Source organism: Hippoglossus hippoglossus, chromosome 13 (assembly GCF_009819705.1).
Source record: "Hippoglossus hippoglossus isolate fHipHip1 chromosome 13, fHipHip1.pri, whole genome shotgun sequence".
Lineage (NCBI taxonomy): Eukaryota > Metazoa > Chordata > Actinopteri > Pleuronectiformes > Pleuronectidae > Hippoglossus > Hippoglossus hippoglossus.
The window spans coordinates 15,808,774-15,828,130 of record NC_047163.1 but is presented as its reverse complement, the minus strand read 5'-3'; the positions used below and the strand labels follow the sequence as shown (position 1 = coordinate 15,828,130).

General features: G+C 38.7%; 1 protein-coding gene across 2 annotated transcripts; it reads left to right on the top strand.

The window, feature by feature from the left end:
• Positions 1-1,426: 1,426 nt before the first annotated feature.
• On the top strand, positions 1,427-13,289 carry LOC117773376 (transmembrane protein 255B). Of its 2 annotated transcripts, XM_034605241.1 has the most exons (9): positions 1,427-1,555; positions 2,640-2,779; positions 3,630-3,692; positions 6,126-6,215; positions 7,382-7,462; positions 7,603-7,688; positions 7,872-8,031; positions 10,283-10,387; positions 12,739-13,289. In XM_034605241.1, exons 1-9 carry the CDS (start codon positions 1,492-1,494, stop codon positions 12,886-12,888), a joined length of 939 nt encoding a protein of 312 aa, XP_034461132.1. In that variant the 5' UTR covers positions 1,427-1,491; the 3' UTR covers positions 12,889-13,289. The 2 variants fall into 2 exon arrangements, with proteins under 2 accessions (XP_034461132.1, XP_034461133.1); XM_034605242.1 differs by lacking the exon at positions 10,283-10,387.
• The last annotated feature ends 6,068 nt before the right edge of the window (positions 13,290-19,357 follow it).

The following is a 19,357-nucleotide window of genomic DNA, read 5'->3' as shown; positions in this document are numbered from 1 at the left end:
GTGGACTAACAACTGTCCGTTAGGGTGATCTCTTCATGGCTGTAAATCTCTCAGGTCACGGTTGTCAATTTGTGAAAATGCCCTTGCAATTATGAAAAAGACCAATCTCAGCATCAGTACAGCTGAAAACAAGCAAATAAACTGAATGAGTTGCAAAGACACATTCACCAGGATAAAGTAAACAGCCTGTGGCAGAATTTGTGTATCCAACAATAGAGCATATATAAAGATGGACAACATGACTGCTCCCTTAAAGTTTAGCCAAAGCATCTTGATCGCCACCTGGTGGCTGGCTGCAGTATAGGTCATAAACCCTGCCTCCTCCATGTGAGTGGATAAGAGATGGGACAAACTAAAAAGTCAAAGTACATTTCAAATTTAGGTAGTTCTTACCACTCTGGTGTTTGTTCAAGTGTTCATTTTCCTTGTAAGTTTGGTTTTTATCAGTTATTTGATGCTATAAAAATGGGCTAAGACAGCTGAAACTGACTCGTGATTGGTTGAGCTTGTGTATCGGCGGGACCTCGCTACTCCATCCTCCAATTGCTACTGCGCAGACACTGTCTCCAAATGCATAAGATGGCGGCGTACTTATGGATAATTGGGCTTCATTTCTGGATAGTGGGAGGAAGTGGAGACGTGTCGTACATCTTTATATACAGACTAAGACACGCAGCTTTCATGAGACACAATTCTGACAGAGACAGTATCATACATAAGACCACAAATTCTGCTTCATAAGCTCCCTGAACAGGTGTTTGGACGCAGACTTATGTGAATGACTTCAAAGCAGTGTGGTGGATCTCTGAAAATAAAGATCCCACAACCCACCTGTCTTTGTATATTTTATTATAAGAAGCTTCAAACCTTTGCAAAGGGGTCAATACAGAGACAGAGTCCCCCACAATCTTTCTCTCTGTGAGAAGTTTTTTATGGTCTGGTTATCTGGTGGGAAGAAGATGAATACCAGATGTCCTAAGCATTGATAAGGTCTGCTGCTTTACAATGATTTAACGATTGTTTTGCACTTACAAGGTGTTAATCAACTTTATGGCAGCACCATGCAGTCTCTCACTCTTAAGTAAGCAGAAAGAGAACAAGACACCATAGATTCCATTATATAGCATAAAATGGTCCAATGGATTTCTGTGTAGCTGACCGTTAATAGCATAGTTTACCTGTTGCCTGACAGTGAAACAACCAATCACAGCTGCGTAGAGTTTTGTAAAATAAATTAGTGTTTTCTGAAATATTGTTGGTTTTTGTGAAATATTTTGATTTATGAAATATTGCCCTGTTTGTGACCTTCCGGGCCACCATAACAAGTTTGTCTGTTTCAACAGTAGCAGACGTGCATGTGTCCCACTGTCCTTGAACGCAGCAGAGGCTGGAGCTCCATGCAGGCTGCACTGAGAACTACATCCTCTCAGTTGATTTGTCTGTGTCTGTGAGAGAACATCTGAAACTTAATTTCAGAGAAGTGGATCTATCATGACTGCCAGGATCCAGGGAACAGTGAGCCGGGACAAACCTGTGCCAAAGAGCCGAGCTACAGGTAAAGATCATTTATTTACTGCGCTCAGAGGCTGATGTGTTCACTGATGTGTCAGGTGCATGAGGCAGCCGCTATAAATACATGTTTGTACCTCAATTATTTTATCCTTACTCATGATCGAGTGAGACTTTACCAATGGACTGCATTGTCTTTCAGTGTGTTTTTAATTAACTAATAACCAGAGACAGAGCTACAGCTGTATATGACACTAAAAACAGATGTACATAAAACTGTTTTTATACCATTTGTAATGTACATCAACAGTAAAGATAAGGTCGTTCTCGTTATTTCAGCACCGATGGGGGTCATCTTACGAACAAAAGGATCAGTGATAACTTTATTATTCCCTAAAGACACTTTTAAGAAAATAAAATCTACTCTAAGGTTATTTTTAAACTTGTAAACATAAAGAAAACAAGTAAATGAGACGGATGATTTCACCTTTGTTTCCTTGCAAATGGACATTTGATAATATGAGGGACACACTGTTAGAAGAAAGTTCAGTGATGCCATCCAAAGTTTAGAGTCTGACTCTTAGAGTGTAGACTAATTTCAGAATAAAATCATTTGTCTATGAGGGGTTCATGTCTGACCTGTTATAGACTCACTGACGGCTGAAAGTTTTGTTTTTTATAATGGATTTGAAATAATAATTTTTGCAATAGAAACAGAAGAATCAGAGGACTACATGTTTGTCTTTTAATACAACTAATGTACAGGTATCTATATTCAGTCCTGGGTAAATAGTGATGTTTATGATATTTTATTTGATAAAGGAGTACAACAATATTTGAACAGTTTTCCTTCACTTAGAGTAGTATGTGTGATGTTTTATATATATACTATTTAGATCTTTTAGACTAAATTACTTCACCTGTTTTACAGTTGAGGTCACTTCTTTAGAATAATGTCCATCCAGGTAAATAATGATGTAACATAATTTATCTTTGTAAGCAGCTGTTTTTCTCACTATAAAAGCTGTATGGTAAATATTTTCTCTGCTGGTAAGCATGTGGTCTAGTTCATTATGTTTTATTTAATCCTGCGGCGTGTCATATAATACGACTGAGGTTTTCTCTCCCAGAGATGACGGCGAGGGTCAGGAGGGCTCTGTTGCTGGTGGGGGGCATGCTCAGTCTGTCCCTGCTGGTGGTGGTGCTGGGAGTCTACACGACCACCCGAACAGAGAGCCTGAACGTGACCGGCTACATCTCTGGAGTCATTGTAAGTTCTCTATTGGGCCCTCAGTGATTCCCTGTGAACATTTGATATCCATTATGAAATTAAAGCTGCAGTCCTAAAGTTTCGCGATGCCAGCCAACGGGTTTGACTCCCTCATTTTAAAAACAGGTGTTGGCAGACTGTAAAACGGATGATTGACAGTTTTGTGATTCACTCAGACTTCAGCATGAGCAGCGACTAGACAGGATCTCAGCTGTTTCAAACTAAAACAACATGTTTGGCCTTCTTAAATTGGTGGGTTGTAACAAAGTACATTTACGTTGTTATTATAATTAATTTGACTTTTCATGTATGTACTTTACTGAGGTAGATTTATTTGCATGTCTCCACACCAGCGACAGCCAGTGGCCGGAGGCATTACATTTGGCATAAACATTTACTCGGAGTTTGAAGGTCAAAGGTCACTGTGACCTTACAAAACTCTCATTTGCCTCGTGAACATCTTGAGAAAGCTTCCAGAGAATCCTTTCAAATTTGGCACAAATGTTCACTTGGTCTCACGGACGGACTGAGCCTGCCTCCAGGCATTTGGTTCAAATTGTGATCACTTGTTACTTGGATTCAAAGATTAACTAAGTAGATTTCAGTGGTCAGAGGACGGAAGTCACAGTGACCTCATGATGCTAGGAAAGAAAGGTATGTAGACTGAAACTAGAAGAGAATCTGTTATTAAAAATCCACTGATCCAATCAGAGTGGGCAGGTACCATTGGATGAATGAAATTGAAAAGTGACCAAAACCACAAGATGTTTCAGTTTCCAATGAAAAGGAATTATTCTGTATTTCTTGATTTTAAATAAAACTCACAGCGCTTATTATGTTTTTTCTGCAGCTGACCCTTGGATCCTTCTTGGGACTTCTGGGGCTCTGCCTGGAAGAAAACCGCAAGCAGCTGGTACAATCTTCTGCTCTTCCTCTTTTTTCTCATCTGACACACACACACACACACACACACACACACACACACACACACACACACACACACACACACACACACACACACACACACACACACACACACACACAGCCACACAATTTTCCCTCATGTTTTCTCTTTGCACACTCATCCCTGACCTCCCAAGAGAGAGTGCACTTTTGAATGGTTACAATGAGGTGGCGGCTATTCTCCTGTTTATCCTGTCTGGGAGACAACAGTAGTATCCTGGCTGTGAGATATAAAGTATTTAGGGTGATGCTGGATCCAGATGGAAAAGTCCCATTCATTTTTCCTATAGATAATGTTATGTGAGTCAGTTTTGGAAGGCTGTTGGATAATATCCAGTTGTTTTTATAAAAGGTTGAAGGTCATTTTGTCTTTTGGCTCAGTATCTGTCCTGTTCCTCAGCCCAAAATCGAGCGCAATTGTCAGGTGCTACTTCCACATCTGGAACAGTTCCGATGTACACACAGTAAATCTTCCTGGTTGTCAGACAATAAAGGATACCGGCTGCAATTTGTCCAGATGTGGAATCATACATATCTGGGCCAGACATTATTATCATCCAACTCATCCTGCTTTACTCTTCCACCTGTCCCTTTAGCAATTAATGGAAAAAACCTTGATGTCAATCTGCAGTCCAGTCCTTCAACATTCTTTCCTTTCACTAAAATATCAACAACAACTCTGGACAAATCAACGTTTCCCGCTGTTATTTCATCTTTTGTAAATTAGTTTTTTATTTTCTGCTAATCATTCTTATCCTGCTGACGGAACACAGATGCATTTTTGTTCTTTTTATATTTCGGTGCCACTTTACAGAGTGAAAACTATTAAAAGAGCTATATTACTGTAGTAAGTTACAGGGCTGAACAGAAAATTGAATAATTTGGTTAAGACTGTTGCTGAAGTATCTGCAGTATCTGTCTTGCTGTAATTGTGTAATTTGAAAATGTCTTCTCAGTAAATTGTCCCAAAGGTAATTAGCTCTCTCCCCATGTATCAGATGTCATGTCTGGGTCAAGTAATAATGGTTCTAATATTTACTACCATAAATGAATTAAAAACTTTATGTATTGGTGCAATACAAAATAATCCATAAAACATAAACTCGACAAAATCAAATGCTGAATAACCACCTACAGAAGCCTGTTGTTAACAGTTAATCCAGGAAATGTGGAACTCATGTAAGCAACAAAAGCAAACTTTACAAAAGCTCAAGCGGGAGAAGGGAATAGATCTAAAACAGACATTTTTTTCTGGGTGTGTGTTTTATTCTTGAAGGGACACTCAAGACAGTCTCACTCAACAGTTATGACTTCATCTTTACCTAAACAGTCCTGTGTACGTCAAAACATGTTTATGGAGCTGGTTGGGGTTGGATTTTATGTTTTCATCATTTTCAGTGGTGAGATAAATTTTGTTATAAGAACTTGAAGTGTGAAAAAAACGAGAAACATATTCAAGGAAGAATAATGATTGATAGTGGAACTTCATTCTCCATATTCGCTGTTGGTGTGTTTCTGAAAGGTGGTAAATTGAGATTGTGATGAATACAGAGCAGGAATGCAGAGATACAGCCTGTTAAGATTCAGATCTGCTCTGTCAGAGGTAGTTCTAAGTCACAGTTGTCCCAGATCGCTGCAGGAATAATGAGAACTTTCTGAGATATTTACTCTTTTAAATCTTACACATGTTGAAATAATAAATGTTTATTTTCAACAGTTATACTTTTATTACTTAGTTATTGTCATGTTTTCATCTGCTATTGTTTGTTAGTTGGAAGGATCAGATCTGGATCAGTGGGTGGAATCAGATTTTTCACTTTGTTTAACATTGATTTCTCAGAGAATTACATGTGAAACCTGATGGAAACATTCAGACATATTAAGGGGGTTGGCTTTGATGAGTGTGTGCAATTTCAAGAGATTGCGGATAAAAATCTGGATCTAGTGGATTTAAATGTAGTTTCAGAGGCGTGTAGACTTTTTTCAGCTGCTGGTAACAAATAGAGATAGAAACTTGTAAGATAATATAATGTGGCCTTAGCTATAAAGCTTGTTTATATTTAAAGGTACTGTTGGAGTTATACACTCTACTGAGAGTCAGGCTGGTTATTTTATTTGTTTGCCTGTTGAAAATACGTAATAGTATTCACATCCATAAACAGAAGTTCTTTGAATTTCATATGATCACAAATACATTCATTCAAACTGAAAAAAGCCTGTGTCGGAGCTAAATGCTTTTACAAAGAGCTCAAGTTAAATAGGAAAACATTCATCAAAGATACTTTAATTTAATGTTTAACATCTGCTACAGAGGGGAAATCAGCAGTGGGTCTTACTTAAACAATCTGATATATTTCTGCTTTTTTCTGTGCTCTTCCTCCAGCTGACGGCTGCGATCGTATTCCTCAGCTTTGGGATCATCGCTGCTTTTCTGTGCCTGGTGATTGATGGCGTTTGTACTGTCTTAAACATGGTGAGCTACCTGCACTTGCATGTGGATACTGTGACAGAGATGACTGTGCTGGGTGATGAAAGAAAACAGTAACAGAAGACCGTGGAGGAATATTAAACTACCAACATGGCTCTGTTGGCAGTACTGACCTTTTGTCCGAAGAAATCAAGTTTCTTTTTTCTCTTTTACCCTCTTTTCTTTTTAGTAATAATACCTCTTGACATCTGCTGAGCTGGAAGACTGAGAATCCTCAGAAATTGTAAATGTGATGCTGCCTCCTTAAAATAACATTCAACAGGTTAAATTGTTTCAGGATGGAAGTTGGTTGAAGTCTGAGGACATAAAATATATTTTTTTAAATTAGATAGATTATGAAAGTTTACAACAACAACAACAAAAAATCCCTTTCCCTCAGACAGCCTCCAAAACCCATGAGCGTGCATCACACAATATTCACATTTTAGTAAATTATAATGTTAAAAATACATTTCCCTTGTCTTCAACTTATTCCAAACCAGATGGAGGATGAATTATCCTTCTTTCCATGCTATATAATGAATAGTATATATTTTATACACATCTTTTCGTATACTTTCTGTTTTAAATTTATTGTGTCAGATTTATTTTAAATTTTTAGGTGATCTCCTTAAAAAACAAATAGAGACGCTAAGATTGGTTAAACAACATGTAATAAACTGGATCATCTCATCTGTTCTATTTCACTGTATAATAAATAGATTTTACAAAACTGTGTAGGTCCAGTCATCAAAGTTAATCCATGAAAGTAATGAAAGTGGGTCCATGACCTTGTTCTCCTCCTGCTTGAGTCTGATGTGGTAAGATATTTCAAAAAGATTTTAGTAAATGAAACCCAAACCAAGAAAACCACCTGTCATTACTATGACCTTAACCAGGGAAACAGTTTCCTCTGAAGTGAACATTGTTTTAACAAATTCAAAGATTAAGAACATTTTCTTCACAATGAACTGAGTGAATTTTGTAAAACCTCCATTCATTTATCATAAACAGACTCTAATCTCAACACTTGTTTACTTCAAATGTGTTTTTATCTTTCTGTGCTCACTCTGGATTATCTTGCCCGTTGAAGTTTTTTTTTATCTCTTGTATCTTTTATTTCCTCCGATTGACTGAGGTTGTGTGGATGATATTTCTTGAATGTTTGCCAGGACATGCGTCCACTCAGAGCAGGGAGATGTCAGTACTACAGCAGCGGCAGCAGCTACATCTATGAGAATTTCTACACCTCAGTGAGTAAAGATGTGCAGATTTATCAGAAATTATATCACAATGTGAATCACAGACAGCACAATGTAAGTCTGGGGGTTGTTTTCTGTGATTTATTTGCAGGAATCTACACTTTGAACTTTTCTGTTTTCTTCTTTGCCAGGTTTCATGTTGGAATCTGAAGGAGTCTTGTACCATGACAGTAAGAAGTGGGACCTGCTACTGCTGCGACCTGTACGACTGCGCCAAGTGAGACACTGCACCATTATCCTTTGACATTAGCGTAGCATAATGTAGCTAATGATAATCAACACAATCTAGACAAACTCAGGATTGTCAACTCGCAAGATTTGGTCTCTACAGAAATGTATTAAATTCTCCAACTAATTAAAGCCCTTCCGTAATGAACAGAGCTGTTTTTCTGCTCTGCAGTGGAGGTTACCTCAGCAACTACTACGAGTTTGTTGGAGTCCAGAGCTGCGAGGAAGTTTTCACTCTCTACATTTTGATTTGGATCCTCACCGGTCTGAACCTCGTGGCGCTCTTCACAGGGATCCTGATCACAGCGGTGCTCGGCAGCATCAAGGATCTGGTGAGACACACACACACACACACACACACACACACACACACACACACACACACACCCACACAATCACACACAGAGTCATGTCTCCGGAGGACATGACATGTGTGTGTAAACTGATTTAGGTCCCCACAACATGAGTAATACCTGGAACATAAACACTGACACCATGTCCAGATTAATTGGAGATAATAAGCTTGGTCTATCGTAACCTAACTAAAAACAAAGTTAGTTTATCTTATTTGACTGTAACTTTTTTTAAAGACACATTTACGTTCTAATCCTGTACCCTATCAGTTTTTCATTCATCGCCTATTACATTCAGCCGTAAATTATTTTCATATAATAATTCCTTTATTTTCCTTTCCTTGAAAACATGAAAAGAGACATGTGTTTTATAGTGTGAGTAGCCAGCTGAGAACTTTGACTCATTGAATGTTGACTTTGGATATAAATCTGTCGTTGGCCGCACAGCGATTTCCTCCCCTTCCACTTCTGGCCTGTTATCACTTTCAAAACTGGCCGACATGTTATCCAGCGTTCTCCACCAACATCAATACAACCCCATAGGAGGGAATAGATATAAAACACTTAAATATGTTTAGGAAACAAAAATACTCCACAGGATCAGTCCTGTGATTATTGTAGGAGATGTGTAAATACACAGCCACCATCTGTACAATGTTATGATTTCTTTGGCACAATGACTATGTTAGATTTAACATGTTCTCACCCTGGATCAAAGCCACAATCAAAGATCTGCTGCATTTAGCGTTTCTTTAAATTATAGTGATTGGATTAAAAAAATAAAGACCAGCAACAGTGTTTTTTTCCCTAATAGCAGAATAATAATGTGTGCAGTCAGACTGATCTCATAACAGCTCTGTGGAGATGTGTCTGGCTATGTGGGACTACCAGCAGGACAATATAAGATATTTGTTTACATCAAATCAAATCAAATATACTTTATCGTCCCATAGGGAAATTTGTCTTGGTCCTTCACCTCCCTGTCTTGCAGTGCACTGTGTTTGCTAAACTACAACCAGTTTCCAATCAAACTTCAAGGATATGATTTAAATCAGTCTCCTATTCAAACCCTGTCCACATTAAGCCAACATTGAACCATTTGATCTCCAGACCACCGGCTGCATTATGGGGGAGAGATGTGACGTGTGAATGTTGAGTGGTGCATGCTGTGGTAAGACGGTAAAACAGAAACATCCAAATCACAAACACTAAACTGGTAAACACTGATAGCTTCAGATTTTTCAGTCCACGTCTGTCCAGATGCTGCTGTGTTGCAACAATGCTCTCGTGTCTCTGGGTAGACGTGTGCATGGGTTATGTTCCCTGTCCCGTCTCGCTCCTTTATGTCTCTCTGAGATAATTTTATAGATGAGTCCTCTTCAGCCAGTTCTTTTTTTTTATATCCCAATTGATAATAGATAAATTTAGATTTTGATGGATCCAGCCGAACTGATGCTCATTTGACAGCTGGGACCATGGGTGAGACACTTGAAATGTAACATGATCAACTGTCAGAGCTGATGTCAGGGACACAGGAGAAAAGACTCCCATTCAGACAGTGGAGATAGAGTTGGTGTAGTTCAGCAATTTATTGGAACAAAGAGACAAAATGATGAGGGTCAAAAATAAAGTCAAAGAAATCCAGGAAAACACAGGTAGGAAAGCAAAAATCCAAATAAAAGCTTTATATTTATATTCATATATAATAATAATGCCAGAACGTTACATTATTGGTTTTAACATTATTTCATGGCTCATTGTAAATGAGAAACGGGTGGAATGGAACAAAGGCAGGGGGGAAAAAAATAAAAACCACAACAGACACAAAAAGAAAGTAACTGCAAAACAAAACAGGAAATGATCTCATATAATCTGGCAATAAATCACACACAGAGTCAAAGCATGACAATAAACAGTACTTTACATGATTGGGTTTAAAACTGTGTTGTTTTAAATAGTTTCTGGCTTTAAACGTATAATCAGATCAACTGTTTTGGTTTTCATATTTGCACATTTATGTTATTTCACAATGAAGTAAAACAATTAATATATAGTTGATGGTACTTAAAGGGCTGCTAAGTTATTTGTGTTTATGGTCCGTGTGTGTGTGTGTGTGTGTGTGTGTGTGTGTGTGTGTGTGTGTGTGTGTGTGTGTGTGTGTGTGTGTGTGTGTGTGTGTGTGTGTGTGTGTGTGTGTGTGTGTGTGTGTGTCTTTGTGTCTTTGTATCAGAGGAGTAGCAGCACTCTGACCGAGTCCCCTGAAGGCACCGCGACTTCCCCAACAGCTCCTGGACTGATGAACACCAACACACACACAGTTCCGCAGCTCTACCCAGTCAGTGAACACACACCTGCACACACACACACACACACACACACACACACACACACACACACACACACACACACACACACACACACACACACACACACACACACACACACACACACACACACACACACACACATTAACTTAACACACACTTTCATTTAAGCAGTTCACTCTGGTTTAAGAGGTGAGTGTGTGGATGAATGTTGCTGTTTCTTCACAGCATGTTTGTTAACATCAAAGAAACGGGTTATTTTGCTGTTTAATAAATCACATGAATCCAGTTAAAATATATTTAGGATGCACTATCACTTCTCAGAATCTCTTCTCTCTGTATTTATAACTTGGTTTCAGGCAGTTTAATGCTCACAGTCATGTAAGAGGTTTGACATTTACAATTTAAATTCAACAACAGATTAAACCACTGGATGTGCGTAAACACATCTGGTTCTGATATGAACGTGACCTGAAATGAACTAAGTTCTTAATTTTCACTGTGGATCACAACCTCAGTTTCCTCTGTTTCCAGTATATATGTTTACCTTTTAAATTCATTTGAATAATCTGAGGTACTGGTTCATCCCACATCTGAATGAAAATCACATGGTTTAAAGTGGATTCACTGATAAGTGAAGAGGGGGAACACATACTCATGTAAACAATGCAGGATTCAAAATGTAAAAATAATAATCTTTAAGATATTTATGTATACATTTATTTCAATGCTGTAGATTGTTTTCCCATTTACAATCCAATCAAAGATGCATGCATAGCACCACAGCAGAAAACCAATTTCCTTATATTAGCTTAAAAATCCTTTTTTTTAATAAACAGAGCAATGTCCAGGATACCAGCAAAAATACTGTATAGAGGTGAAATGGTATTCGACATGCGGCCGGAGCATTTCTGTTTCCGAATCAGATTTTTGTCACCACGATGATCCCCTCAGAAGAATTTGGTTATTCTGGTTTACCTGTCTCACGTGTGCACATCTGACTGATGTTGTCTTTTGAAATGCGTCCATAGTCAAACATTTTTTCCAGTTTACGATATAGTTTATCGTTAGTGGTTCTCTTTCATTCCCATGCTGGAATCAAATGACCTACCCAAGAGGGACTCACTGGAAATGATGCAGCACGAGATCCCAAATTCCTGTTTGTAATTTTGTCTTGTTGACATGAGACCTGTTCACTCTCTATCACCAAATTACTGCTGTTTGCATTTTCACATTAAAAACTTTCATTGGCAAATGGAAACACCCTGTGTTTGCCTCTGAGGGAAACACTGACCACAAAGTTTCATCAAGAAAAAGTAGTTTTTGTTGAAGTTGCTCTTTTGTTATTTCTGAGTGTTGCTTAAAACACACTGCTTAAATTCTTCATGAAGTTTTTTTACAATGGATCTTGCTGAGAAACAATGAACAAAAAATATTGTCTAAATTAGATCTCAGTGGAGTTCCTTTTAAATTCTATTCTCAAACAGAAGTTGTGGAAACACTGTTGAGGTCATGGCCACCCACATTTGATTGTCTTATCGGTTTTGGTATTTTCATCTGTGTAAACATGTGTTTAGCACAAGGAATTCTGCATTTCCATCAACCAGATGCTGACAATCTTCTTAACGGCTGCTTACATAATGAACATCAATAAAAATGAGTCGACGGTAGAATGCGAAGGTTCTTTCATGAGCAGTTTGTCATAAACGGTGAGATGAGGGTGAAAACTTGTAAACAGAGCTTGAGTCATTTTTATTTGTTTAGTCATCGGCAAAACAAGGTTTTCAGTAGAGACAACACATGTTGATCTGATAAAGATGAAGTTAACATGTTTTACCAGCCAACATGATGTCAGTCTGTTTTTCATTTAAGTGCCGGGTAATAATAAACACAAGGCTGTTTCTAGGTTAACAGCAAAAATATCAGAATCATGTGATCACAAAAATACGTGTTTGGTTGTGTTGCAAGTATTTGTTTGTATTTAAGGTTTTGGTTGTGTTGCAAGTACTTGGTTGTGTTGAAAGTGTTTGGTTGTGTTGCGAGTATTTGTTTGTGTTGCGAGTACTTGGTTGTGTTGAAAGTGTTTGGTTGTGTTGAAAGTATTTGTTTGTGTTGCGAGCACTTGTTTGTGTTGTGAGTATTTGTCTGTGTTACAAGTATTCGGTTGTGTTGTAGAGTTTTTGGTTGTATTGCGAGCACAAGGATGTGTTGTGAGCATTTGCAGTGCATGTGTTGTGAAATTGATGATGGTATATGTTTTGTCTATTTGCATGTGTTTTATTATGTTGTTGTGTATTGCGCTCTCAGAACAATGTCGCCAATTTGTTTCCTTCTTCTCTTTCTTCTGTCTTTCCTCATCCAGGAAGTCTCGATGTATTTCCCTCCTGCAGAAAAAGCACCTGCGTCACAGAGTTTTCCTTCATCATCGACATCTCACTCGGAGTCGAGTCCTCCTCCCTTCGCCCCTCTGACCAACCTGCTGCCGTTCAGAGCCCAAGGCTTCTCGGCCTGAACTCTACCAGCAGAAAATAACTGAAAAACATCTAGAAAGGGATAAACAGATGCTTCGTTATTATCATTACTAATAACTATATATTTTTTTTATTTTAACTGAAAGAAAGATACCCTGGTCTGAATATAATGTACGAATATAATATGAAGATTTTATTTGTTGTAAGGATCCAAAAGCAGACATGAGACATTTCATGTAAAGTGCCACTGCCACTTTCAAATGTATGCACGGTTTATATCATATTTTACTTTATTTTGCTCAAAAACGTTAAGGTCTTATGTTGTACAATGTTTTTAAATGAAATATTGTGTGGCAAAAATGTGATTTATCAATGGCTGCATGTGCACAAGACGGCATTTGGGCTGTAACTCAAACTTAAAGAAGAATTATAATCTTACAGGGACATAAAGGAAATAAAATTTAAATATTAATAGTCTAGTGTTTTCATACAGCTACATTGAGCCCAACACATGATTTTATAATGATTTGGGTTTAATTTAGATTTATTTCCAATGAGACACATGTGATTTACTCGTTTATTTTACTTCCTGTTGTTCTGAATGTATTTTTCACGTCACAAATGAATTTTTCCTAATGTGTCAGGTTAAAGTGCATCTGCATCAACAGTAACTCACTGTTATGTCATGTTTATTGCAGTGTTTTTGAAAATCTGCAGCCACTAAACGGAAATGAGGAGAGTGTTACTTGAATCTGATCTTAGTGCCACATATAAACACTATTTTATACATTATAAGGGATTAATCCTTCAATATTTTGATGAAATAAATGATTTGGCACAAGAAATTTATCTCAGTTTATATGTCATCATATATTATATGTGGTGGATTAAAACCAGCATAGGTGTAAGAACATTTGACATTTGAGGAGATCATCTACATAAGAATTGTAAAATACACGAAAAGGACAGAGCTCAGAAGGTAGAGTGGGTCGTCCACTAACCAGTGGTCAGTGGTTCGATCCCAGTCTCCCCTGTTCTGAACCCCAAATTGCTGTGTGTGAGTGGAGTATGTGTAAGTGCTGCAATACGACATAAACAAATCAGCGCTCACATCCATCACTACATTTTGCTACATTGCTGGATTAACCTTTATAAATGAATGAAACCTGATATACACCAGAACAGCATAGCCTCATCACACCTCACGTTATTACAGGATATCTTTAGTCGTGGATGGAACAAAAAGGATCCACAGCCGTTTATTTGGTGTGTTTTCTCTTGAACAGTGGAACATGGAAGCTTATTAGGCACTAAACAAATGGCCTGAGGAGTGTGAGGTGGGTCTGGCATCAAGATGTTGGGAAGAACTTGCGGTGTGCCAGCTCATTGAGAGTTACAGGCTGCTTTCCCTCTTTAACACACACTGCACGACATTTAGCCAGATCCATATAGATCTATACATCCAAACAACAAATAACTACAGTATGTCTATGAGGGACCAGAAAACACATGACAATGATCAGAGCACTTTGGAAAAATTATTGTAAGACAAAGAAACTGTGTGACTACGAAGAGGTCAAGGTAAAGCTAAGTCAGAATGACAATAATATAGACTGTCCAAAGATGCCCGACACTACAGCTCCACAAAAGTGAAGCCAAATCATCTCCCCCTGGTGGCTGGCTGCAGTATAGGTCATAAACCCTGCCTCCTTCATGTGAGTAGATGGGATATATGGACCAAACAAGTCAAGTAAGTAAATACATTTTTCTAAAAGATGGTTTCTGTCATTATGGCTAGTTCTTATCACACTGATGTTTGTTCAGCAGTTCATTTTTCTAGTAAGTTTGGATTTAATTTGATGCTATAAAAACGGGGTGAAAAGCCATGACTGAAGACAACAGAGTCTGACCCGTGATTGGTCAAGCGCGTGTCTCAGAGACAACTTGACACCGTGTCTCCAAACCACGATAAACTACTGCATAAACTCTGGCTCCAAATTTTGTAAAAAGAGCAAGATGGCTGCACCCGTATCAGGGATATTTTGGCTTCTCATTGTACAATAGTAGGAAGTGAAGTTGCATTGTTTGTCTTTATATACAGTCTAACATGGTAAAATGCTGGTGTTAAGTATAGGTGTAATGTTTGCCATGTTTACCATCTTGGATCAGGATGCAATTAGCTCTAAAGACAAAGTATAGCTAAAGTTGATGAGAATGTCATTTATTCTGCAGTTGAAAACTTGACCTGATGATTGTTCTATGAAAGCTCAGGAGATCAGCATCGCTTTTGTAATTCATCCCCTCTGGACCATGAATGTCAGCACAAAACTTCATAATCTGTGCAATAATTCAAATTCAAATTCAAAGGAAATAGTTCTGGACCACAAAACAGCACAGCTTGCAGCCGCTTCGAAGTAATGGTGAAAATAAACGTCACTTAAAGTTACTGACAAAAACAAGCTGACTACTTGGTTCACTCAGAAACACGTTGAAAATCATGCACATCGGTAATGAAGGCACCAGATGTGGGGGGCTGAAAGTGCAATATTTCAAAATGTGTGCATATAGCTAATGAGAACTTGACATTTTATACGTCAAAATCACCTCAAGTAACCTCAGAGATGACATTTTGAATCAAAGCTGGGTTTTGTTATTCAATCGCACGGAAAGAAAAATAAGGAAACTGCTGTGCAGTCCGATCAAAGCACTACACAGGTTTGATTCCAGCACGTACCACATGTCAGTCACCAAATAAAGTAATATTAGTCAAATTGACCTTGTTATTGGCTGTAATCTCTACATTTTAAGTACATGATGACCCCCTTAGTGGAAACAAACAGAGCAGAGAACCCCAACTGGGCCACAAGACTTCTTCATCTGGTTATAAAACCCAGTTTGGGGTTTGGGGGTGAAACCTGACAACAGACAGGGACCACAGTGTTTAATACAGGCAGGACCAGATGGCTGCACTTACCTCATCTCAACTGACTCCCACTAAAAACATGAAAGAGACAAAGATTAGGTCAGATTTTCACATGGGTCTAATATTAAGAGCAGCCATGCTGTCAGTCACATGTTCAGGAAACACCGCTGTGTGGGATGAGCAAACCGCTGGGACTCTGCGGACAAAGGTTTGTGCTTTTTCTGCGAATGTGGGACGACATGAGAAGGCCGGGAAGTTATTAAGTTACAGAATAAAGCAAAGCCTCAGAGTATTTGTAATTTCCAGGCTGTTTACATGTGCTTGAGCAGACTTGAAAGAGTATAACATCTGCATTCTGCTGGTTCAAGGACTGGACACACCTATTCAGTGGACGTAAACACACTCCCTGTCTGTCCTTATCAAAGTCTGTGAGATATCCTGTAACATTTGCATCATGTTGGGAAACAGAATGTTCCCTGAAGCAGGCCGGGCTATGGGATACAAAATGTTTTTCAATATGAAGGAGACGCCCTTAGGTTTACGTTAAACTTTTTCTCTTCTACACTTGAGAACATTAGAAATTGTGAATCAATTGAGTTGATTTTGTTCAAACGTTTTATCCAGTAAGACTCATCCAGTAAATGAGTGATTGTATTCGTAGTCAGTGTTGAAATCTAGAGAATCACTTAACACCCCCTGAAAATCTTGTGTAATAGCCTGTTTACAAAAGTAAAGAACATGACAGCTCCCCAAAAGTGAAGCCATAATGTCATGATCGGCACATGGTGGCTGGCCGCAGTATAGGTCATAAACCCTTCCTCCTCCATGTTGGCAGATGGGACATGAACAAAACTAAAAAGTCAAATGGATTTTTCTCAAAGATGTTTTCTGTCATTTTTCTGGTAAATTTGGTTTTAATTAGTTATTTGATGCTATAAAAATGGGGTGAAACATAATGATTCACCGCTGAGACACACTCTCGGTTGGTCAAAAGCGTGTATCGGCAGGATCTCGCTACTGTGGCTCCATCCACCTATCACTACAACACAGGCTTTGGCTTCAAGTGTGCAAGATGGTGGCCATTTTCTGGCATCATTTCTAGATAGTGGGAGGAAGTGGAGATGCCAAGAACATTTCTAACCACAACTAACCAAAGCCATAGGTCATACTGTTTTCTCTGAGCGCATACTTTCAATAGTGTGTATGAAGAGTTCGTGAATTTAGTAAAAGCCTGATCCTGGCCTATATGGGTACGAAACATACACTGCACTGTTGTGGTAGGAGCTCCAGTGTGTCTGAATAAGCTAGGATAAGCTGCGCTCATTCATTTATAAAAGCAAAAGGCGAGGGTAGATTACAGCTTTATTGTGGAGATTTTATTAATATCTCTTTACTTAAATAAGGTCCTAGGTAAAGGAGTGAGGCCATGAAGGGCTTTAAAGGGAGGATATGTAAGATTTAGCCATTTGCTTCATAGCCAATAGTAGCATTAATCACAGCTAACTTACCAACATAGCAGAAACACTTTGAGTTCAGCATCAAGCTTCATTCCCTTATTAACCCATAGCTGTCTCCAGCAGTCAAAAGCAACGCAAATGTTTTATGTTTATTTCTATCCAGCTAGCCCTGCTGGCCCATCCTGTCACTTTCTGACTACGAGTCGCCGTCCAGACCGAAGAAGTAACGCTGCTATGAGCACGTATTTTAACCACTTGTCTTGCAAACAGTGGCTAACGCTCTCTAAAGCGACCATCACCACCAACTGCTCCGAACAAGAAGCCTCAATCAGCAGCAGAGAAAACTGACCTATAGCACCTTTAAAGTCTGTGCACGAGTCTCAGGATCAGTAAGCAGCCGGCTGCAGTGTGAATGGTGTTCGATATTAACCTTTAAATACCCATTTTTGAGTGGGAGAGTATTTTCCAGACAAAGTTTTGTATTCTCATAACATGTAGACATCTCGTGCTGTGGTATAAGTTGATCCTTAAAACACAAATATCTTCCTGTCACTGAAACCTTTAAAGCTGGATTCCCTCCCTGATAGAAAGTGAAGCCAGCCTTTGGACCGGAGTGTTTCCACATGACGACGCTGACAATGACAGATGGGAACAAAGCAGAGGTTGACAGCACAAACCCGGCCCTCTCATTAGTGGCATTTCACCTCTTTCATGTTTGTTACTCACATTATTTTTAGATTAGATCCTATAGATGTTTACTGAGCATTGAGGAATTAAAGGAGTAGTTTGACATTCGGTAAATATGCTTGTTCGCTCTCTGGAAGCATGATAAAGGAAAAGATTGATACCATATGTTAAATATGAAGCCTCAGGCAGCAGCTAGTTAGCCTAGCCTAGCAAATTGACTTGAAATCATAAAGACTGTAAATAAGTATATTTAGCTCCAAAGAGATATATATTTCAGTTATAATTCAAAAAGACAATAAAGGTAGGCTCATGACAATGAACTATAAAGATGGACGACGTGTCTCCACTTCCTCACACTATCCATAAATGAAGCCAAAACATCCTGGATCTGAACGCTGCCATCTTGTGCATTTAGAGCCAGAGTCTGTTGTCTGTTGTAGCGAACGCGGGATGAAGCCACCGTAGCGAGATCCCACTGATGCATGTGCTCGACCAATCGCGAGTGAGTCTCAGCTGTCAATCTAGACATTTCATCTTGTTGTTGACAAAAAGAACCAAACTGACCAGAAAAATGAACACTTGTTTAAGCATTAGTGTGATAAGAAGTACCTAAAAAGACAGACGCCATCTTTGAGAAAAATGTATTTGATGTGTATCATTTTAGTTTGGTCCATGTCTCACCCACTAACATGTAGGAGGCAGGTTAATGACTTATACTGCAGCCAGCCACTAGGTGGTGATCAAGACACATCTGCTTCCCTTTTGGGGAGCTGTCATGTCGACCATTTATAGATGGTTATAGATACCTCCAGTGTAGATCAGATCGTAAAGATGGACGACACGTCTCCACTTCCTCCCGCTATCCAGAAATTTAATGTATGTTCTTAGCTACCAGGGAAAGTAAGCTCGGCGGGAGACGGCCAACCCAAGAAAAGTGGACCCAGCTTTTGTTTCTTGTGCGACTGCCAGGGAAGAACAGTAAAGACTAGAATGGCATTCAGAGTGCAAACCTCCTCTTATGAAACCACATTTAAATTCACAAGATTCAGATTTTTGGGATCTGCACCAAACACTCACATCAGTCCCCTAAACATATCGGATTTTATCGAGATCCATGAATTATAATTCTACCACGTTTCATGGTAACTGGTCCAGGAATGTTTTTGAAAACCTGCTAAAAAAACAAAGATAATTTCCTTGGTGAGCGTGATATAGAGGATAAATACATTTTTGGATTCAAATCAACTGGTGCGATGAGGTGATCAGCTTCACACATTTTCATAAAACCTCTCACATAAAACACACAATCCAGGTCTCACCACAATGCTCCTACAGTGTTCATCAGTGTTATTTTTATTACTAAGAGCACAAAAACTTGACAAATTATGGGCAAAGTGTTTATTTTAACTTTTTTCAAACGGACACAGACAAGACCATGTATGA